The sequence below is a fragment of the Corylus avellana genome, chromosome 11 (genome assembly GCF_965113065.1).
Source record: "Corylus avellana chromosome 11, dhCorAvel1.hap1.2, whole genome shotgun sequence".
In the NCBI taxonomy this organism is placed as follows: Eukaryota; Viridiplantae; Streptophyta; class Magnoliopsida; order Fagales; family Betulaceae; genus Corylus; species Corylus avellana.
In genome coordinates, this window is record NC_142500.1 from 19,649,815 (window position 1) to 19,673,104 (window position 23,290).

Sequence of the window (23,290 nt, forward strand, 5' to 3'; positions counted from 1 at the left end):
AAAGATATACTAGTGGTGTTAGTCAGATTGGAGCAACTAGATTCCTTCAGACCACTTTTAGCTTCAGTCTAGAAGTAAGTAAATTCACTACCCCTTCTAAAGTTACTTCATGTCATGCTATTTATTCATTCTTGTATCAAACTGTAAATGATTATTTTATTTACCTGTCATGGAGATATGTTGCATGCATGAAGGATTTCTAAAATAATTATTTAGAAAATTTCTATTTCTTTAAACGCTTTCTAAGTACAACAAGTTTATATTTGGAAAAGTTTTCATTTTGAGAAAAGAAAGTTGAGAAATGATGATGATTATAAGAAAGAAGAAAAACCCTACTACATGTTGCCCTAAGATGCATCAAATGAAGTACAAAGAAAAGTACAAGAAACAAGTTAAATGTTTATGAAATGATGGCACATGTATGGAGATGAGTATTTTGGCCCCAAGATAAGGAAAGATGAGAGGAGTTCGGTACCGATACTCGGATGAGGGGCAAAACTACTAAAGGAGGCTATGCCAGAAGATAATATTCCATCAACATGACCGTTGAGTGCACCAAGAAAAGAGTTAATTGACGGTCGGGCATGGCTGAGGCCACAATTCAGCGCCATGGTCACAAGGACCCACAACCCTCGTACACAGGGGTAACAGTGTACATGGGCCCTAATATGAGAAAATGATGATATGATTTCAAAAAATGATATACTATGATGATTTATAATGATGATTTATAACGACGATATACTATGATGATTTACAAAGATGATTTATAATAATACATTATGATGATGATTTATAACGATGATTTATTACTGGTATATAGATATATATATTCATGGCTTTGGTCAGGTCTCCCATGGGTCTTTATGGAAGGAGACCCATGGGCTGGGGTCTCTATAAAAGAAGACTCACCATTTGACTATGGGTCTTCATGACCATAGCTCATAATCTGGTCATGGGTCTTCATGGCTAAGGAAGAATTTTTTTAATCTTAAGGTATGTTTATATTTTCAAACAATTGATATATCTGTTCAAATTTATATTATATCAAATATTGTGAAAAATAAAAATAAAAACAAAACAAAAAAAAAAATTGCAGCCGTCATTATTAATTAAACCCATATTTAAGAGATGGGTTCCACAAGCATTAATAGGCAGCAAGACAGTGAATTGGACAGATTCAATGACCGTAGCCTTCTTCTGTTAAAATCTTATAGAATAATTAATACTTAAGATTTTGCAAATTCTTTGGAATTTTCAAGGGACTAGTCAGAGGAGGTTGCTACCAAATTCCCCAAGCCTCCCCTATGCCCCTGGATTGACCATTCAACATTGTTTTGAAGATTCTTTTTTATTATTATTATTTTATGAGCATTTGCAAGAGAGACAGAGAGAGAGAGAGAGGTGTTTGGGGTCTTTTTGACTGAAGGGCGGTCAAAAAGGGTGACGAATAGATTAGTAGAGAAAAGAATCAAAAGATGTTCAACTCTGAAAATGACGAACGCGACATTTCTTGCTGGTTGTTCATGGAACACTCGGATGAAACCACTTCTTTACAACCTTTTACAACAACCAAAAAAGATAAGGGCAACCAAATTTTTTATTTTGAAGATGAAAGAACAATTAATAAAAGAAAAAGTACAATGAATAATCACCCCTACAAATCTAATTATTATTACTCACCTTAAGTTTTATAAAAATTCTGGTCAAGCTGGTCAAGTTATGGTTCAATTAGTCTTGATAGAACACCTACAGTTTTCTCCCATATGTTATTATGGTTATGCGCAAGTAAAGTATTCACAATTGATCGTCCTATCTTCTCTTTTAAAAAAAAAAATTTTAAAAAAAATTGTAATATATTATTTTTATCTCTTAAAAGATGAAAATACTTTTACTAACTTTTTGGAAAGGGAAATATATTTTTATAGAATTAAAAATAATTAAAGTAAAAGTGAAAACCCACGGGCCATGGCCCCTCGAGCCGCCACAGCTGGGTAATGCCCAAGCGGGAATTAGTCAAGAAAGGTGGCCAAAGCAAGTGAAGCCATATCTTTCAACTGATAGAGCAGTGCTTCCGATTCATTGAGACCATATATTAATTATCAGATAAGCAATTTTTTAATGAATGGCTAACAATCTTGAACGAAGCAGAAAGAAATTAAAGTCAGTAGTCAAAATGGGTCACGCCTAGATTTTATAATTAACGTGTGCTCTATAGCATTCCATGAAATTTGGCTAAGGTTAATTAATGCCACATAATCCAAAGGTTAAAGTCACGTGAAATTGTTTTCATAAACAAATGGTTAAAGTCATGAAAAGGTTAATGATATACTCGGATTTGGGTTAAGTGTTGTAAAAAGAAACTACAAGAGATTTCTTGTAATTTTTTCAACGCTCCATATTTAATTTCACTATTTCTCTTTCTATTATAACAAAAATCATTTTATACCAAAACCTTAAACAGTCCAAATCTACCATGGGAAACAACCCAAATTTGTCATTAAAAAAATTAGGCATGAGTAATAGCCTTCAGGAGTAACATAAAAGAGTTTTTAACGCAATTAGGGCAAGAACGTAGAAGCTGAAGCGCCATCGATATGATAGAACGTCTTATTCCATTTTGATATGTGTTAGAGTTTAAAATTAAAATATATTAAGAAACAATTAGTTTGTTTATTTTCTTTTGTTTATCTTTCGTTAATAATGAATATATACTAAATTATTTATTTTTTATATTTTTTATTCATGCATTATCAATCTTATCTTAATATATTACTCATTCATGTTTTGGACTCATGCGAAAAATATTTATGACTCCCTCCCTAATGAAATGTAAAACACCTTTTTAAGAAATAAAAAAATCTTAAATTGAACTCATAAAGTTTTAATTCCATTTTCCTGTATGTCATGTGTGTGCCATGTATGATGTATTACAGGACGACACCGTTTTAATTAAAAAAAAAAAAAAAAACAAGTTTTTGAAATCACGAGGTTTTAATTCCATTTTCCTGTATGTCAACACGTGTATGGCATGCATGAATGATGTATATCATGTACTAGAGGATGACAAGTACCATGACATTCAAAAGCACTATTGTGGCAGAATCGAATTTGTCGTTCTGCTTTGAGGAAGCTTCCTGGCCAAGGCAAATTCCAACCGTCAGATATGACTCAATCATTATCAACCCTACAATCTCTCCATACATATATATATATATATGGTGTACTGCGGTCTAACATGCCACAGTTTGGCTTGGCTGTTCGTTCTGTTGCCACCAAATTTGAATTCACAATAGACGTTGAGAAATCGTTGAAACAAATTAACATGGAGGGGGGGAAGAGAGCAGGGAATGAAGAGAAGGGAAGAGAATTAGCTCGTTACAGGGGAATTCGCCGGCGGCCGTGGGGGAAGTTTGCGGCGGAGATACGTGACCCTTCAAGAAATGGGGCTCGCCTTTGGCTCGGAACATTTGATACGGCGGAAGAGGCGGCTAGAGCTTATGACCGGGCTGCTTTTTCTTTCAGAGGGCATCAAGCTATCCTCAACTTCCCAAATGAGTACCAACATAATCATCAAAGCTCGAGCTCTTCGTCCACATCTGTGACTTCCTCCTCCTCCTCATACTCCTCTTCAGGTGCTCCGGGGAGTAGTTTTTCATCGAGTGGACAAGAAGTGGAAGTGATAGAGTTTGAGTATTTGGACAATAAGTTGCTGGAGGAGCTTCTTGAAACCCAATACACGACTAATCAATTTCTGTGGAAAAATCATGAATAAAAATAACGTTTCCTTTTGTTTTGGGTTTCTTTGAATTTGTTTATTTTTTGTTCAATTGTATGTGAAATATTTATTAATCAATAAAATATATTTTGGGTCTTCTTTTTGTTAGATTTATGTTTTCATTTGTAGCAAGACCATGCCTGACTGAACTGATGCTGATTGATCATTATAGAACAACATAATTACAACCGTTGGATCAAATTACCTTGACTGGGCGGTCAAAATTGACGCCTACAAGAACAAAGTCAACCAGGCAAATGTTCTCGATGTTTCTTTTATATATATTATCCGCTGCTTATATTTAAATGACAGCAATTATAATGGGTCCCATAGATTAAAGCTCTTTTCATAAATTAGTGGTCAATATATAAATAGCATTCAAAAGTTTCAGAAAAGTCAATGGTTAAATCCATGTAAAAGGTTAGGGTTAATGGCATGTAAGACATGTTTTTAATCAAAGAATTATGCTAAGTTGAAATAATAAGGTTTTAATTCTATTGCCTCTATGTCATGTGTTATGTATTAAACCACTAAATCATGCATATGTAATTGAATTTTCAACACTAAAATACTCTTCTTTGGTAAGTTTTGATCCAATTTTTACTAAGCTATCTAGGCCCAACGCGTGCACATGACAACAAATTTGGGTTGGCCCGCATGCTAAAATTGGGCTAAGGTGAGGGTGTTACACCTATGTTATAGTTCTTGATGATGTATGGTCTCTTGGGACCCAATTAATTGAGCTACCTTCCGAAGACCGTAAAAGTCATTGAAAACACATTTTTAATCAAAGAATTAGGCTAGCTAGGTTGAAATCACAAGGTTTTAATTCTATTGCCTTATATGTCATGCATTCAACAATTAAATCATGCATATTTGCCGAGCTGTTGCCAGAAGCTCCTTCGCCCCTCTGTTGAAGTCGCTGCTTCGTGATCTTTTTTACTGTTATTTTTATTTTCCTTGTATTTTTATCTTTATTGTTTTTTGCAGCTTTTTGTGTATTTTGCTACTTGTTTGTTTCGTGGGTTACTGTCTCCCCAGTTTATTTTGTTTTGTTTGTTCTATGGAGACTTTTGTAACCGGTTTAGTGGTAGATCATCTCTATTCTATAGTCCTTGTATCGGACTATGAGAGTGCATTTTTGGTTTTAGCCTCTTTCGGGTGGTTGTTTCCGGTTCCATGTGGGGTTCATTCGCCTTAATCTGTACCCCTTTTGCTTTTGTAACCGCCTTGTGCGGCCCTTTGAGAGGACTGGGTCACTCGTTTGACCCATTTCCTACTTTATGTAATTATTTTTGCACTGTTTTACTTTGTTTTGAGTCTATTATTGGGAAGCCTACTCCTTTTCAGTTTTAAGATCACCCACTCTTTTTTTATTTTCGCATTAAGAGTGGTAATGATCTTCCCTTGTAACCATATCATTAGATAGAGCTTCGTAGTAAAGGCAAATTCAAGAAATGCTGCTTTTCTTTTTCTTTTTTCTTTTTTTCTTTCTTTGAGGAGGCATCAAGATATCCTCAACTTCGCAAATGAGTACCAAAATCATCATCAAAACTAAACACCTATGGCTTCCTTATCCTTCTCCTCTTCTTCAGGTGTTCCTGGGAGGAGTAGTAGTTGTTCATGGAGTGGACAAGAAGGGGACATGATGGAGTTGGAGTGTTTGGACAATAAGTTACTGGAAGAGCTTCTTCAAACCCAATACATTAATATGATTAATCAATTTCTGTTGAAAAATTAATCAAAATAACCTTTCCTATTGTGGGTATCTTTGCATTTTTCAAATGTTTCTGGAGGATCTTCTTGATCTTTCTGAAACATATATAGTAAAGGGGTCCAGCTTCTTGATCTTGCTGAAACAGATATAGTAATTAAAGGGCTCGAGCCTCAGCCCTCGGTATGATCAATAAGGCAGAGATGATGTGCTAGACAATATTATATATATATATATATATATATATAAAATTGATCATTCTAGAACAACCTAATTACAGCCGTTAAGCTGCTTTGAAATGGGGGGCATGATTGACGCCACCAAAAACAAAGTCAATTGGATAAATGGATTTTTTTTTTCTTTTTTTATCTGTTGGTTATATTTAAATTAGAGCGGACAATTTTTGATATTACGTGCGAATTCAACATTAGCCTAACACGAAATTAACGAGTTAAAGTTGAATGGTCTAACACATTTAATTAAATGGTTCAAGTTATGGTTGACTTATATAGTCTTATACTTATGTATTGACACGACTTAAACCCAACACATGGTATTTAGGGTTGTCAATTTTTGACGTGATCTGCAAACCTAACATGAATTCAACACAAAATTAGTGAGTTATGACTGATGAGTTTAACTCATATAATTAAGGGTGTGTTTGGAAATGCGTTTTTTAAAAAATAATCTGCGATTTTAAACCAAATCGCAACTTTATGGTGTTTGGGATTGCGATTTTAAAAACGCAAATTTTAAAATCGCAAAAAAATCTGCGATTTCCATAAGCTGATTAGAGGGTGCTTATTTGAAAAAGTGTGAATTTAAAACAAAATCACGATTTTTATTAAAAAGATATTTGGCGCAATAGTTACCTTTTTTAGAACAAGAATGAAAAAAATACCAAAAATACCCACCTAAAATATATTAAAACCCTTTTTTCTCTCTTTTTTTTTCTTCATCCTCTCTGTCTTGTTCATCCTTATTGGTAATTTGGTTATGAAACCGCAATTATATGCTAATGTTATCCAAACACTCAATTGATAAAAAAATACTTTTAAGTATGTTTTACCAAATGCCTGTGCGATTTTAAAAAGTAGCGATTTTTAAAACGTAATTATTGAAATCGCACTCCCAAACAGGCAGTAAATAAACTGAGTTAAAATTTAACTATATAAACTGAATTAGGGTTTGACACGACATGAATCTGCCACACGAATACAAATTATCGCCCTTAATTTAAATGACAACAATTATAATTTATGTTAAGTTTTTGTTCTGTTTAAGATAAATAACAGATCAAAAACACAAAACACTGTTGAAAACACATAAACAACCTTCACATTTATTTATAATACACTTCCCAAAAGAAAATAACAAAACAACACACTCAAAAGTAAATGAGAAACATAAATATGACCTGGCGGCTTTGCAACCACAAGTTGAAAGTTTTATAAAACTCCAAACAAGTCAAAGCCACTACATTTTACAAAGACAAAAACTAATAAGTAAAGAAGAAAACTAGACTGACAAGAAAGGCAGCTAATCTAACCCACATGCTCATGAATGGGTAAGATTGGAAGAATTCAGGGGCCCCACAACCCCCCCTTTTTTAACCATGTTTGGATTGGATCAAGGATTTTATAATTCCTTTGCCAGGGGTCCCACATCTCGACTTTACTTTACCAGCCAAGTTTGGATTGTTTGAAGATTCGAAACACCTTTACTAACCAAGTTTGCAATGGATGGAGATCTAAAGACAAACCTCAAAAAAATAAATAAATAAAAATAAAAATAAATAAAATAGAGGAAAACCAGACTATGACTTGAAAGGCAGCTAATATGATCCACATGTTCTTGACAGATGTTAAGATTGGAAGAATTCAGAGGCCCCAGAGGCCCCACAACCCACCATTTACTAACCGAATTTTGGATCTTCAGCAACTCTCTCATCAGTTCTTCAATGTTTTGTTTTCAAAGTCGAGAAGTTCCTCCAGCAACTTGTCATCCAAGTACTCGAACTCAATTACTTCTTTCTCATTCTCACAACACCTACTTCTATCCACCACCTGCGATGAGGATGAAGATGAAGATGAAGAAGATGAAGATGAAGAAGAAGAAAAAGATGAAAGAGAAGAGGAAGGAGGAGGAAATTCAACATTTGGTGATGATCGATGTTCATCTGGGAAGTTGAGAATGGCCATGTTTCCTCTCATTGCGAAGGCAGCTCGATCATAAGCCCGAGCAGCATCTTCCGCCTTATCAAAAGTCCCCAGCCACATCCGGACACCATGCCTAGTTGAGTCACGAATCTCCGCCGCATATTTCCCCCACGGCCGCCTTCTCACTCCCCTGTACCGGACTTCTTTTTCTCCACCTTCTTTGGCCTTTTCTTCCATGGTTGGTTGTTGTTACAATGGGACAAGTGTCTGTTCACCCTACCATTTATAGTAAATTGGGTAAAAATGTGTGCAAATATTGGACATAAAATGTAATCTAATGGGTTAGAATTTTGAAACCTGAACCCTTTCTTTGGTTTGGTGGAGATTGAATTTATCAAGGACTAGGAGATGATGCCCACTTGCTTGGGTATTTTTGTTTTGATTCCTTGCGATTTTGCTATTTATTCTTTCTTTTTTTTTCTAAGTGTAGTTTTATTCTTGTAACAACAGCTTTAAAGGCAAGCTAAACACCTTTCACATCACGTTACCGTCCTAAATTACTTTGCCATCAGCCTACACATCATATTTGTACAAAATACCTTACTTTGCCACCTGTCACTTCTCCTCAGCCCCAATTTATAAAATCAGGTTGCCTCCTGCCACGTGTCACCAAACTTTTGCTAGACTAAGCCTACCCCTAGGTCGATCAACCCCTACCTATTTCACAAAAACCCTAATATTTGTTTTTTATCCCGTACCTTTCATCTTATCTTTCTCGGATTCTCCTTCATGTCTTTAATTAATCGTTCGAGCCATTTTAAATGGCTAAATCCATGTAAAGGTTAATTTTAAAACTAAAGGTTAGGGTTATTGGCATGTAAAACACTTTTTTAATCAAAGAATTATGCTAAGTTTGAAATAATAAGGTTTTTAATTTTTAATTCTATTGCCCTCTATGTCATGTGTTATGTATTAAACCATTAAATCATGCATATGTAATTGAATTTTCAGAACTAATATAGTCTTCTTTAGTAAGTTTTGATCCAACATTTTACTTTGGGTTGGCCTGTATGCTAAACTTAGGCCAAGGTGATGAGCGTGTTACACCTATGCTATACTCCTTCCCACATGACATGCAAACTATGCAGTTCACTTCAACTTGCATAATTTAACGGTGGAAGAAGACTCTACTAGTAATCTCGGTCATTCATAAGAAGGTTTCTTCTTTTCTTTTCTTTTCTCGAATGTGAAAGTTATGGTTCAAGTTCACGACTTCTGCTGACACACATTAAATTTTGGATTGTTAATTTTTTACAGGATACGCGAACTCAATATGAAATTAGTGAATTACGTTTGATGAGTTAGACTCATTTAAATAAATAGATCCGATCCAATTACGGTTGACTTATATAATTTTATACATATGCTTTGAAACCCTCAATGCAACTCCACTGTAACACATGAACACGAATTATCGTCATTAATTTAAACGACAACCATTATCATTAATGTTATTTTTTTTTTCTTCTTCTTTTGCTTGTAAGATAAATACATTCACAAACAGATCAAAACACAAAAACAACCTCCACATTTATTTATAATACTCTTTTCAAAAAGAAAAATAATAATAAAAAAAAAATTCCTCAAAAGAAAATGACAAACATAATTAATTTTATAATACTGCATACAAGTCAAAACCTCAACGTACAGACAGAAGCTTAAGATCGAGTAAAGAAGAAAACGCAGATATTTTTGCGAAATCGCAATTACAAACACACACCTTGACAAAAAAAAAAAGGTAGATAATCTAATCCACATGTTCATGAAAGGTGTTAAGATTGGAGGAATTGGTTGAAGATTCGAAACACCTTTACTAACCAAGTTTACAATGGATGAAGATCTAAAGACAAGACTCAAAAAAAAAAAAAGAAAAAAAAAGAAAAGAGAAACAGACTTTGACAAGAATTAAGGCAGCTAATATAAGCACATATTCATGAAAGGAAGGTTGGAAGAATTCAGAGACCCCACAGGGCCACAAGTACAACCCACCCTTTACTAACCAAGTTTGGACAGGATGAAGATTTGAAGGTCCACACAAAGCAAGTCTCAGTACTACTTCTCCTTTGCTTTGATTTCTTCTTTCCCAGTCTCAGAAGACCTATTTCCATCCACCTGCGAAGAAGATGATGACAGAGCAGATGAAGGAGGGGGAAAGTCAACATTGGGTGGTGACAGATGTTCATTTGGGAAGTTGAGAGTGGCCTTGTTTCCCCTCATCGCAAAGGCAGCTCGATCATAAGCCCGAGCAGCATCTTCTGCCTTGTTAAAAGTCCCCAGCCAAGTCCGCTCTCCACGCGTCGTTGAGTCACGAATCTCCGCCGCATATTTCCCCCACGGCCGCCTTCTCACTCCCCGGTACCGGACCTCTTTTTCTCCACCTTCTTTCGCCTCTCCCTTTGCCACTCCCTTCGCCACTCCCTCCATGCTTACTATCAACTATGGGACAACTCTATGTTCACCCTAGCTAGCATTTATACTACGTTGGACAAAAATGCGCAGATTCACATAATATCTAATCTAATGGGTTAAAAAAAACCAAAAAAAAAAAAAAATCTAATGGGTTAGATAGTTGGGAAATGCTAAACTAATCAAAAAAAGAATTTGTTTAAAAAGTTGTTCTTGTCTCATCATTGATGAGTTGGTAACATATTTATCAAAATAATAAATGTTCCAAAATAATGATAAATTATTTGAGAATTAACTTTTTTTAAAAAGAAAAAAAAAAGGTTTTTGAGAGTGTGATTCTTCTCTAGGTATATGGGGTTTTGTAAGAGAAATGCTACAATTTTCAATTATTTTGATAGTTTAGGGAGCATTAACACATGCAATTGGTAGTTTAGAAGGACATTGATGACAAGGAGGTCGTTTGAATGGTGTATGTGTACTTTTCTCAAATGTTAATTTCAAAAATGAAAGGTTAATAGTCATAAAGCTTTTATTATTATTATTATTATTATTATTTTTAACGAAAATCTAAGGATTTCATTGATTAAAGATCATAAGTATAAAGTTTTTACAAGATAGAGTAAAAAACTCTTACAAGTTACAACACAAAGCATAAAGCTCTGCAAAATTATAGCCACATGCTATGAGGTTACAAAGTTATAGATACAAACAAAAATTTTTACAATCAAATGCTATTTATCACTTCAATCTTCTGCTAACCCATATACAAATACAGTTAAAGAGCAAATCTGCATCCGAGCTGATTAGATCTAAGACATGAGTAACTAAATTTCTTAACACAATTTATTTAAACCGGCCATGAGAGATAACTACTCACACCAAACTATCTAGGCTGTGAGAAATAATTCATCACACCTAATTATTCCTCCTCATTCATTAGGGCAGATCTAGAGATTAGAAATATCTTATTCAAAACAAAAAACACAAACAAATAACCAGCAAACAGTAGCAGTGGTCGAAGAGGAGATGAACGGCACAATATGATGGAAGGTGAATAAACGCATAGCGGATATGCCGAAGTTGCTGATATGGTAGGAGAACACCTACAAACGTTTAAAAAAAAATAAAAATAAAAAGGTGGGGGGATGGGGAGGGGAAGGATATATTGGAAGGAGAGAGGAAGAGGGAGCAGACCCTCCTAACCCAAAGTTAAAGCCATGTAAAGGTCTTGTGAAACACCTTTTTAGTAAAATAATTATGCTAGCTAGGTTGAAATCATGAGGTTTTAATTATATTGCATTTATATGACATGTGTCATGTATTAAACCATTAAACATGCTTATCATTAAAGATGTAATTTAAAATTTTAAAACTTTTATTGTCTGCTTTAGTCAGATTTAATCCAAGTTTTACTAAGCCCAACATGGTGGGCATGCATGTCTAAGCCAACTTCTTTGGGTTGGCCCACATGCTAAAGTTGCCCTACAATACGTGTGAAATTAGACAATATATGAAATATTTTAATTAAAAAAAAAAAAGAATTCAATTATTTAATAAATAATTTTACAAACGTGAAGGCAAGCTGTCCATTCGATCAAAATTCACATGAATGCAAATTCTTGTGCGCATATCCTCTCTAAGCATTCTCACCGACATGTTCCACTTCTCGAGCCGTCGCTCGAGAGTACTGGAATGCAACCTGTCCCACCCTTTAGCTGACGTTTTTTTGTTTGTTTTCCTATCTTGTCGTATTGCTTTTTTTTTTGGAGAGAGAACATAAAAAAGAAAGTGGAAAATAGTGGATGACAAGTACCATGACGTTCAAAATCAATTTCAGCTATTTATTAAATATTATTCAAGGATCGAAACTTCGTTCTGCTTTGAGGAAGCTTCCTGGTCAAGGCAAATTATTACCGTCAGATATGACTGAGTCATTATCAACCCTACAATCTCTCTAGATATATAGCGTACTACGGTCTAACATGCCACGTGTTGGCTTTGGCTGTTGCCACCAAATTTGAATTCATAATAGACGTTAAGAAATCCTTGAAACAAATATCCAGGGGGGGCGGCGGGGGGAGAGAGCAGGGACTTGTGAAAAAGAACACGGTAATTATGTAAATCAACGTGAAAAAAATAAATAAAAATAAAAATATTTTGTATAAAAAAGTAAAAAAAGAAAAGTTGTTTTGTAATGATTTTTTTATTTAAATAATAATAATAAAATAATTAATGGGATATAAAAAGTAAGAATTTTGTGTTAATTTTGAGAGGAATAGTGTGAGATTTTTTTTTGGGTCTTGGGTCCTCTTTCTAGTCCACTTCTTTGGCAAATATAGCCTAAGAGAAGCTCGTCACAGAGGAATTCGCAGGCGGCCATAGGAAGCCGTAGGAAGTTTGCGGTGAAGATTCGTGACCCTTCAAGAAATGGATTTTTTTTTTTGTTAAAATATATCAAAAATAATAATCATAATTGAAGATTATTATTGATTTACAGTTGACGAATATTACTAAGTCATACTTAAAGATTACCACTGATTTACAATTAAAATATTCATCAGCTATAAGTCAGCAATCATTTTGAACTATTATTATTATTATTCTTGAACACTAACATGTTTGAATTTGTTTATTTTTTTCAAATGTTTGTGAAAGAAAATGCTTCCACTCTATCAATTAAGTCCATCTTTAATGAATAAAATCTTGGCAAGGGGGAATTTGTGTGGAGCCAAGTGTCTTCTTTCTTCCTCTTCTTGTAAGATTTGTAGTTTCATTTTTCATATATAATATGTAGCAAGACCACGATTGATCTTTTGCTGAAACAATATTATATAATTCATCATTCTTGAACAACATAATTACAACCGTTAAGGTGGTCTGATCAAATTACTTTGAATGGCGGCTATGATTGGCGCCCCTAAGAATACTTGACAAATGGACTTTTTTTTTTTTTTTTTTTTTTTTTAACTCTTATATTTTGGTTATATTTAAATTATTTAAATTAGAACGGACAATTTTTTATACCACGTGAGTATTTGACACGAGCCTAACACAAAATTAGCGAGTTAAGATTGAATGGTTTGACCCATTTAATTAAATAGTTCATGTTATGGTTGACATATATAATCTTGTACTCATATATTGACATGACTTAAACCCAATACTTCGACATTCAAGACTGTCAATTTTTTACATGATCTACGAGCCTTACATGAATTCAACACAAAATTAGTGAGTTAGGAGTAAAGAGTTTAACTCGTTTATTAATTTTCTACCTAGTTGAGTTAATTGTGTCTCAAGAATAAGTAATAGAATGTTAGGAGCATCCTTAAAGCCTAATTAGTGGTTCCCATTAATTTTCTCCAACTTCAATTTATTTAGTTTGGTTTAGTACTTTATTGCGGAAAAACAACAAACCAATCGGTTTACTTTCCTCTAAGAATTTTATTTTAATGTTTACCATTATCTTTAAATCGACTTAATACTTACCGAGAATTCTTGTACACATGTTAAAAAGTTTTTGACACGACTCAAATTGGATACACGAAAACGAATTATTACCCTGTATTTAAAGGATATGATCATATGACACCAATCATAATTTATGTTAAAAAATCTTTTTAAGATAAATACAATAACAAGGGTCAAATCAAGAAACACTATTAAAAACACACAATACAATCTTCACGTTTATTAATAAGACTCACTCCAAAAGAGAAAATAAAAAAAATAAAAAAAACCATACTCAAAAGTAAATTACAAACATAAATATGACAGGCACCCTTTCCTACCACAAGTTATAAGTTTTATAATCGTCCAAACAAGTCAAACCCTAAACGATTATAAAGACAAAAAAAAACTCAAAAGTAAACAAGACAAGACTGTGACAAGAAAGGCAGCAAATGTAACCCACAAGCTCATGAATGGGTAGGATTTGAAGATGGAAGAATTGAGAGGCCCCACAGCGACCTTTTATAACCAAGTTTGGTGAAGATTTCAATACCTTTGGCAGAGGCCCCACAACCCGACTTTACTAGCCAAGTTTGGATTGGTTCAAGATTCGAAACACCTTTACTAACCAAGTTTGGATTGGATGGAGATCTGAAGACAAAACTATAAATAAATAAATAAATAAAAAGAAGAAAACCAGACTATGACTTGTAAGGCAGCTAATATGATCCACATGTTCTTGACAGATGTTAAGATTGGAAGAATTCAGAGGCCCCAGAGGCCCCCACAACCCACCATTTACTAACCAAATTTTCGATCTTGAGCAACTCCTCTCATCAGTTCTTCCATGTTTTGTTTTCAAAGTCAAGAAGTTCCTCCAACAACTTGTCGTCCAAGTACTCAAACTCAATTACTTCTTTCTCATTCTCACAACACCTACTTCTATCCACCACCTGCGACGAGGATGAAGATGAAGAAGAAGAAGTTGAAGAAGAAGAAGAAGAAGATGAAAGAGAAGAGGAAGGAGGAGGAAATTCAACATTGGGTGATGATCGATGTTCATCTGGGAAGTTGAGAATGGCCATGTTTCCTCTCATTCCGAAGGCAGCTCGATCATAAGCCCGAGCAGCATCTTCCGCCTTATCAAAAGTCCCCAGCCACATCCGGACTCCATGCCTAGTCGAGTCACGAATCTCCGCCGCATATTTCCCCCACGGCCGCCGCCTCACTCCCCTATACCGGACTTCTTTTTCTCCACCTTCTTTGGCCTTCTCTTCCATTGTGGTTGTTTACTATGGGATAATATTTTAAGTGTATGCTCACACTAGCATTTATAGGGAGTTGGGCAAAAATGTGTGCAAATTTAATATCTAATCTAATTATGAGTTAGAAATTTGAAACCCGAACCCTTTGGTGGAGATTGATGATATGATGGCTTAAGCTAGATGGCCACTTGATTGTGTATTTTTGTTTTGATTTCTTGCGATTTTGTTAATTTTGTTATTTTTTGAAGTGTAGTTTTATTCTCTGCAACTACAGCTTTAAAGGCAAGCTAAACACCTTTCACATCATCTTAACGTCCTAAATTACTTTGCTATCAGCTTACACATCATATTTTGTACAAAATATCTTGCTTTGCCACCTGTCACTTGTCTTTGGCCCCAAGTTATAAAATCATGCTGCAACATGTTACCAAAATCTTGGTAGACCAGCCCTAATATTTGCTTTCGACCCGTGTATCAATCCTTTTCGGGTCCTTCCGTCTTTAATGCTCAACTCTTCATTCAACCTCTTCCCAAAGGCCACTCGGCACAATATGTCGTTTACCAAAGCGAAGAACATGCATCTCGCCCATGTGGATTTCTAAACTGGACTAAGGTGACACTGAGCTTAGAAGCCGATTCACCTCCTCGCCTCGGGTGAGTTGGAAGGAGCTAACCCGTTTCGGGCTAAGTAGTTCGGTAACTCAGATTGTCCCGGCTTGACGCTCATACGGGGAGAAAATGAAGTCAATAATGTTGACACGTTTTTTTATAAAAAAAATTTAAATAATGTGAAATCGTGTATATTGTTCGATGCATAAATTTTAAATATTGACCATAACATATATATTATATATTTCGTTTGAAATTGGAAATGATCCTTGTCAAAGTTAAAGTCATGTACAAGTTAATTTAATAAGCAAGGTTAATGACAAGTAAACTACCTTTTTAATCAAATAATTATGTTAAGTTGAAATCAAAAAGTTTAAATTCCATTGCCCTATATGTAATATGTCATGTATTAAAACATGAATAATATTAATACTCCACAAACTCACATTTTCTCACTCATACTTTCATACACCCTTAGGTAGCACCAACTCTCGCCATTAGATTTGGGATAATAGAATATTTTTGGATTTCGAGTGGGTGCCACCTACTTAAAGAAGACGTGTAAGAGTGAGATTGAGAGTGAAAATCCAAAAATATTAGTCATGCGCATGCATATCATATCAAAGTTTTAGTCTCTTTTATTCCAGTTGTGTTTTTTTCTAAGCTATCAAAGTCCAACCTCGTGGGCTTGCACATCTAAGACCACTACTTTGGGGTTGGCCCCCATGCTAATTATAAACCGCAATGTGAGGGTATGAACACCCTGTGTTACCTTCTTCCCAACACCCCATTCATTATTCAATTCAATTTGACTTGCATACTTTAACACAAACCCATCTCTTTAGACGGTGAAAATAACGGTTTAAACTTTAAACTCACACTTTTTACTTTTTTTACTATATTAAATTATTATTTATTAAAAAAGGTTAAACTATATATATATATATATATATATATATATATATATTTTATTAATACCTTTTAAACAAAAGTTTGGTCAATAACCAAAATTCACATGAATGCAAATTCTTGTGCACACAACTCTGGAAACATTCCCACCGACATGTTCCACCACTTGGAAAGGAACCTGCCCCTTCCCTTTAGTGATAATGTTATCTTGTCGTAATTCTTGGAGAAAAAAAAGAATATAAAGAAAATGGCTTAGGAAAATGATAATAATAATAATAATATTCCATGATGGCAAGTACTGACGTTGAAAAGCAATTTCAGCTTATTAAATATTGTGGAAGAATCCAAACCTCGTTCTGCTTTCACGAAGCTTCCGGACAAAAGGCAATATTCCAACCGTCAGATATGACTCAATTTTTATGAACCCTTCAATATTATATATATTTATATATATTTTTTATATTTTATATATATATAATATATAATATAAAATATAAGATGTGACATGTTGACCATTGCCACCAAATTTGAGACAAACATGGAGGGAAAGAAATGGGATTCGCAGGCGGCCATGGGAGGAAGTTTGCGGCTGAGATACGTGACCCTTCAAGAAATGGGGCTGGGGCTCCGAACATTTGTTACAGCACGGAGCTGCTTTTGCTTGCTTTCCGTGGGCGTCAAGCTATCCTCAACATCATCATTCATCATCAAAACTGGAGCTCTTCGTCGACGGTCGACATCTGTGGCTTCCTCCTGATCTTCAGGGGAAGTCATAGAGTTGGAGCTTCTTGAAATCAATTTCAGTTTGAAATATGAATCAAAATAACGTTTAATTTTTTGTTTTTTTCAAATGTATGTGAAAGAAAATGCTCCCACTTTATCAAGAATGAAAGGGAAAAGTCTGGAGCCAAGGCCCAAGGGTCTTCTTTCTTCTTCTTCCTCCTCATTCTTTTTTTAGGGTTGTATTTTTCCATTTTTTGCTAAAAGAGTAATATTAAAAGTATATATCAAACCGACCCTTAAATCATTATTTATTAATAAAAAAAAAATGGTATTTAGAATTATTATAGTAAAGGGGTCGATCCTGAGCCCCACGATATGATGATATGCGTACTAGATCTAATGATATAATTGAACATTCTAGAACAACATTAGTTACAACAGCGAAGCTAGCCGTTAGATCAAATTAGTTTATATTTACAGAAATGCTAATATTTCATCTCTTATTTATTTATTTATTTTTTTCAAATTCACCACTAGATCATGTGAGTCTAACAAATTTAATGGTATATTTAATAAATAGATGAATGAGAAATAGAAGAATAGCATGTCTCTAGAATTTATGTTAATTTTTTTTTTTTTTAATGTTCTTAAGTCAAGATTAAATTGATTAATGCCATAAACTATATTTACATCTTACAATTATCTTACAACGTTGATATACTAGTCCAAATTAATCATTGGATCCGTCAATGTTAAAAAAGAAAGAGAGAATAATGTTATATATCACACTACTATCATGTTATGTTAATGTAGAATTGTCAATCCACCCTTAGATCAACCATTGTAAAAAGAAGAAAAAAAATGGTAAATTAACAATGCTATGATAGTGGTTTAGTATATAGTACTCTACAAAAAAAAATTGAAAGGTTGATTAAGACTGTCACATCAATATTGTAAGATAGTTGTGATATAAAAATGTAGTTTATAGCATTACTCCTCAAGACAAATACATTAACAAACAAGTAATGTTATATATCATATTTTTGTCCCACAATGCTAACATGACAGTCACAACGAACTCTTAACTTTTTTTTGGTTAACAATCATTAATCCAAAATTGGTTGGGATTTTCATGTTATCGTTGTGGGATAATTGTGATATAAAAATGTAATTTATAACATTACTTCTTAAGACAAATACATTAACAAACGAGTAATGATATACATCACAATTTTATCCCACAATATTAACATGACAGTTCTAACCAACTTTTTAATTTTTTTTTTTAAAAAATTTATTTAACAATCACTAATCCAAATTTGGTTGAGACTGTCACGTCAACATTGTGGGATAGTTGTAATTTAAAAATAATTTTTAGCATTACTCATTAAGACAGATACATTTTCAAATGAGTAATGATACACATCACATTTTTATCTCTCAATGCTAACATGATAATCTTAACCAAACCATATATATATTTTTTTTGGTTAACAATCGTTGATTCAAAGCCGGTTAAAATTGTCATATTAACATTGTGAGATAATCATGATATAAAAATATAGTTTCTAGCATTACTCTTTAAGACAAATACATTAACAAACGAGTAATGCTATACATTACATTTTTATCTCACAATTATTCTACGATGCTAACATGACAATCTTGAATCCTGACCGACCCATAAATTTAATTATTTTTATTATTTATTATTTATTTTTTAATAATGACTAATCAACGTTGAATAATGTTAACATCACAATCTTGAATCCCTGACCAACCCTTATTTATTTATTTATTTTTTTAATAATAACTAATCACAGTTGATTAAAACGGTCACATTAATATTGTAATTGTTTTTTTTTTTTTTTTTTTTTTGTTTTACATGTCCACAAGAAAAGGGGAGGGGGAATTCGAACATTAATACTGTAATTAACAAACAACTTAGAACATAAAACACTCTTGAATCACACAAAACTTCCATATTTATATAGAACACTCTTACAAAAAAAAAAAAAAAAGAAGAAGAAGAAACATAAAATTGAGCAGCAGCATTTCCAGCCACAAGTTATGCTCGGATACGTCCAACCAAGTCAAAGGCTACACGTCTATATAAAGACAAAAAATCAAAAGGAAGAAAACCAGACTCTTGACAGGGAAAGGCAGCTCATTTTGAACCACAAGTTGATGAAAGGTTTGGATTGGCAGAATCCAGAGGCCCCACAACCCGACTTTACTAACCAAGTTTGGATTGGTTCAAGATTCGAAACACCTTTACTAACCCAGTTTGGAATGGAGGAAGATCTAAAGACAAAACTCAAAATAAAATAATAATAATAATAATAAAAAAATGAAAGGCAGCTAATAATATAATCCACATGTTCATGAAAGGTGTTGAGGATCCGAAGAATTCAGAGGCCCCACACCTCCCTTTACTAACCAAGTTTGGAAATTTGGAATGGATGAAGATTTGCTACTCTTTCTCAATTCTTCCTTGTTTTGTTTTCAAAGTCAAGAAGTTCCTCTAACAAATTGTCATCCAAATACTCAAACTCAAATACTTCTTTCTCATTCCCAGCACGTGCCCTACTTCTATCCACCACCTGCGATGAAGGATTTGAAGAAGAAGATGGATTTGAAGATGAAGATGATGATAAAGAGGAGGAGGAAGGAGGAGGAAATTCAACATTGGGTGGTGATCGATGTTCATCTGGGAAGTTGAGAATGGCCATGTTTCCCCTCATTGCAAAGGCAGCTCGATCATAAGCCCGAGCAGCATCTTCTGCCTTGTCAAAAGTCCCCAGCCACATCCGGAGTCCATGCCTAGTTGAGTCACGAATCTCCGCCGCATATTTCCCCCACGGCCGCCTTCTCACTCCCCTGTACCGGACATCTTTTTCTCCACCTTCTCTGGCCTGCTCCTTCGGCTCTTCTTCCATGGTTCTTGTTACTATGGGACGACAAGTCTCTCTATATATATATATGTTCACACTAGCATAGCATTTATACCAAGCGGGAAAAAATTAAAAAAAAAAAAAAAATGTACCCAATTGGGCTATAAAATGTGGAAATTGACATTACATCTGGATCTATAATGGGTTAGAAATTTGGAACCTGCAAAGAGAACCCCTTTGATGGAGATTGAATTTTTGTGTGCAACTTTGGTGATCCAGGAGATCGATGATGGCTTACGCTACTAGCTAGATGGCCACTTGTTTGTGCATATTTTTTTTTGGATTCCTTATGATTTATTTCAGGCTAGCTAGTTTTATTCTTGTAACAACAGCTTTAAAGGCAAGCTGCGCTGCTTTCACATCATGTTATCGTCCTTCATTACTTGAAAGAAAATGGAAAATAATAATCAAAGTTCCAAGAAATGGGGTCATTTTATTACGTCGGCGTCTTCACATTAGTTACCGGATTATGATTAATTTCCTACATTTAAAACTTATAGATTCTTAAATTACATAATTTAAGCCCTTTTTAGGGGTATGAAAACGCTTGAAAAATGCTACTTATTAAAAATGTGGCAATTTTCATTCCAAAATAAAAGACTTTTTCTTCACTTTTGTAGAGACGTTTTTTTTTTTTCTTTATAAAATTAAAAGACAATTTTTGGCTGAAAGCTTTTTTCAACGTAGAAAGTAAAAACTTAATAAAAATATACTCAATTCTCAACATAGAGAATCTACTATTTCTTTAATCGAGGTAACCCTTGAGAGCATTTTCATTAGTCATTCCCAGCAGCTACCCTAAAGCTGCTTCTCTTCCCTATACATGAGAAATTTTTTAAATAAATCACAAAAACTCATTTACAGCAGTTTTCCTGTATCTTCCTTATACATTATGATTGCTATAGTTGGGTTCAACTACAGAAATTTACATGGTTTATTATAATCATAAAAAGACATTCACTCTCTTCTCACACTTTTTTATACAAAATAAATGAATATAAAATCAAAAATCAAAAATCAAGTAAACAAAATAATATTTTAATGTTATAGAAAAATATAAAAGAAAGCTATTGTTGAGTGTATATGAATAAAGAAGCAAAAAATAATTTTATACCCTAAATTTAAGGAAAATGAGAATGCTTAGCCTATGAAAAAAAAAAAAATAAAAAAAAAAGAGGGTAGTAGGTTTTTTTTATTTTTTTTTATTTTTTTTATTTTTATAAGTAAAGAGGATAGTAGGTTAGTTGTGAAAGTTGATGATATTGGGTTTAGAATGTGAATGGTGTGATTTATATAAAATAGGTGATATTTGATTCCGATTACGAAGGGACCAATTCTATTTAGGCACGTGGCAGAATTATGGGAAAGCTAGATCATTTGGGTAATGGTTATAGCTTGTAACGCGCGCCGAAATAGATATTTATCATATTTATATATATATATATATGAGAAAGATTTATGTTGGCAATGACGTGTCAGTGCTGTCGCCCAATGACGATGCACATTAATGGACAACCCTGTAAACATTGGTGAGACAACATACAGTCACTGTCAATTTATGCAGTGCAGTGCGTGTCATAAGGTCTAAAGCCCACCGCTCCACTAATTTTTTTCGACCGGATTCAGTTTTTTTCTCAGCCACTAGTTTCTTCTGTTTATCAGCTTGGATCCTTTATTCTTCTGTACGGATAAATATACCAAGTAAAAGAATATATATATATATGATTTTTTTTTTTTTTTTAGTTTTTCTCAGCCACTAGTTTCTTCACTTTAGCTTGTTGGATCCTTTATTCTTCAGTACGGAAAATATTTTCTTTTTTTTTTTTTTTTTAATTTTTTAATTTTTATTTTTTTAATTCTTGACTGGATAGAGTTTTTCTCAGCCACTAGTTTCTTCAGTTCTGCTTTCTGGATCCTTTATTCTCCAGTACGGAAAATACATTTTTGTTTTAATATTTAAAAAATACACGACAATTTTATAGTTTTTGACTGGATGCTAGAGTTTTTCCCAGCCACTAGTTTCTTCAGTTCAGCTTGGATTCTTTATATATATATATATATATATATATATATTAAAAATTACACGACAATTTTATATGAGAAATGCTAAGAGTACCCCAAAATTTTTATCGAGAGATGAATACCAAAATAATGTGAAGTTTTCTCTTTTTTATTAGATAGGATCAAAATAATTAATTAAGAGAAATGATACGAATACAAATGAATAAACTCGACATCATTTTGGTACTCATCATTTTTTGATAAAAAATTTGATACCCATAATATAATCTGTGTCTTGACTTGAAGAAGAACATATGAAAGGAAACACCTTGGGGAGTATGCATGGTTACTAATTAATGAAGAAGGTACCAAGGAAATATGAAAAAACAGCTCAAAACATGCACCCACCTCACCTATAAGGCTATATAAGCCATGACCAGTAGATGCATGAGAAATTAAACGATGGTAAAATGCTAACAGAAATTGAGGATTAATGTGGTTCTAGGAATGATGATGAAAGATTGTGCAATTTCAGTGGCAGCAATATTTGCAACCAAGTGGTGGCCAATGGAGGTGGATCCACGGTTGATTTTTGCAATGCAATTTTGTTTTGTCATTATAATTGGAAATAAAGAGGGCTGCTAGACATCCTAACATTTTTTTTTTAAGTGATTTGGATTCCACATTCATTTAAGAAAAAAAATAAAATAAATTTATTATTTATTGAATGGACTAGATCATTTAAGAAAAGAAATTTAGAAACAAGTGTTAGAGATATCTAATATTATCCGAAAACAAAACCCTTTTTTATATATATTTTTTTTATTATCATAATCATCATCATCATCAACAGTATCCTCCTGTAAAAAGTTGCTTGCTTGAACACTGCAAGTTAATAATACCATGCGCAACAGAGGGGTTAAATCAAGGTCCAAATCTGTAGGATATCAAAGTGGATGCCAATTCAATCTCTTAATTATATTCTATCATACTTGGGCATGTTTGATATTCGAAATAATCATTCCTTTAATAATTGAAATAACTATTATTGAATATATAAGGAATTGGAATAGAATGGCCATTCATATTCTTTAAGTTTGTGACATCACATATTCTCTCACAATAATTGAATCAAAATTTCTAAAATACTCAAGTTTTTTTTTTTTTTTTTTTTTTTAACAAAATCCAGAAAACATTTTGTCTATTTTAGGTTTGCAAAAATTATTCAATTGCTTGAGGAATAACTATTTTCCTAAATGAAA

The 23,290-nt window shown here is 33.5% G+C and overlaps 2 protein-coding genes and 3 pseudogenes across 9 annotated transcripts; 1 reads left to right on the top strand and 4 right to left on the bottom strand.

Annotated features, from left to right (window-relative positions):
• The first annotated feature begins 3,258 nt into the window (after positions 1 to 3,258).
• On the top strand, positions 3,259 to 3,884 carry LOC132166222 (ethylene-responsive transcription factor ERF098 pseudogene; annotated as a pseudogene).
• A 2,923-nt stretch (positions 3,885 to 6,807) lies between these two features.
• LOC132166223 (ethylene-responsive transcription factor ERF095-like) lies at positions 6,808 to 9,803 on the bottom strand. Of its 5 annotated transcripts, XM_059577004.2 has the most exons (3): positions 9,712 to 9,803; positions 7,649 to 7,927; positions 6,808 to 7,558 (listed from the first exon to the last, which is right to left on the bottom strand). In XM_059577004.2, exons 2-3 carry the CDS (start codon positions 7,886 to 7,888, stop codon positions 7,442 to 7,444), a joined length of 357 nt encoding a protein of 118 aa, XP_059432987.1. In that variant the 5' UTR covers positions 7,889 to 7,927; positions 9,712 to 9,803; the 3' UTR covers positions 6,808 to 7,441. The 5 variants fall into 5 exon arrangements, with proteins under 5 accessions (XP_059432987.1, XP_088367773.1, XP_088367776.1 ...); XM_088511647.1 differs by having other exon boundaries at positions 6,808 to 7,927; XM_088511650.1 differs by having other exon boundaries at positions 6,808 to 7,918; positions 9,712 to 9,801.
• Positions 9,764 to 10,135, bottom strand: LOC132166224 (ethylene-responsive transcription factor 14). Its single transcript, XM_059577005.2, has one exon. The coding sequence runs from the start codon at positions 10,133 to 10,135 to the stop codon at positions 9,764 to 9,766; it is 372 nt and encodes a 123-aa protein (XP_059432988.2).
• Positions 10,136 to 13,830: 3,695 nt separating this feature from the next.
• LOC132166343 (ethylene-responsive transcription factor ERF098 pseudogene) lies at positions 13,831 to 15,036 on the bottom strand (annotated as a pseudogene). Of its 2 annotated transcripts, none has more exons than XR_015909458.1 (2): positions 14,374 to 15,036; positions 13,831 to 14,218 (listed from the first exon to the last, which is right to left on the bottom strand). The product of XR_015909458.1 is annotated as an ethylene-responsive transcription factor ERF098 pseudogene, transcript variant X2 (transcript). The 2 variants fall into 2 exon arrangements; XR_015909457.1 differs by having other exon boundaries at positions 14,363 to 15,036.
• Positions 15,037 to 18,997: 3,961 nt separating this feature from the next.
• On the bottom strand, positions 18,998 to 20,348 carry LOC132166361 (ethylene-responsive transcription factor ERF096 pseudogene; annotated as a pseudogene). Its single transcript, XR_015909466.1, has 2 exons — positions 20,188 to 20,348; positions 18,998 to 20,043 (listed from the first exon to the last, which is right to left on the bottom strand). The product of XR_015909466.1 is annotated as an ethylene-responsive transcription factor ERF096 pseudogene (transcript).
• Between the last annotated feature and the right edge of the window lie 2,942 nt (positions 20,349 to 23,290).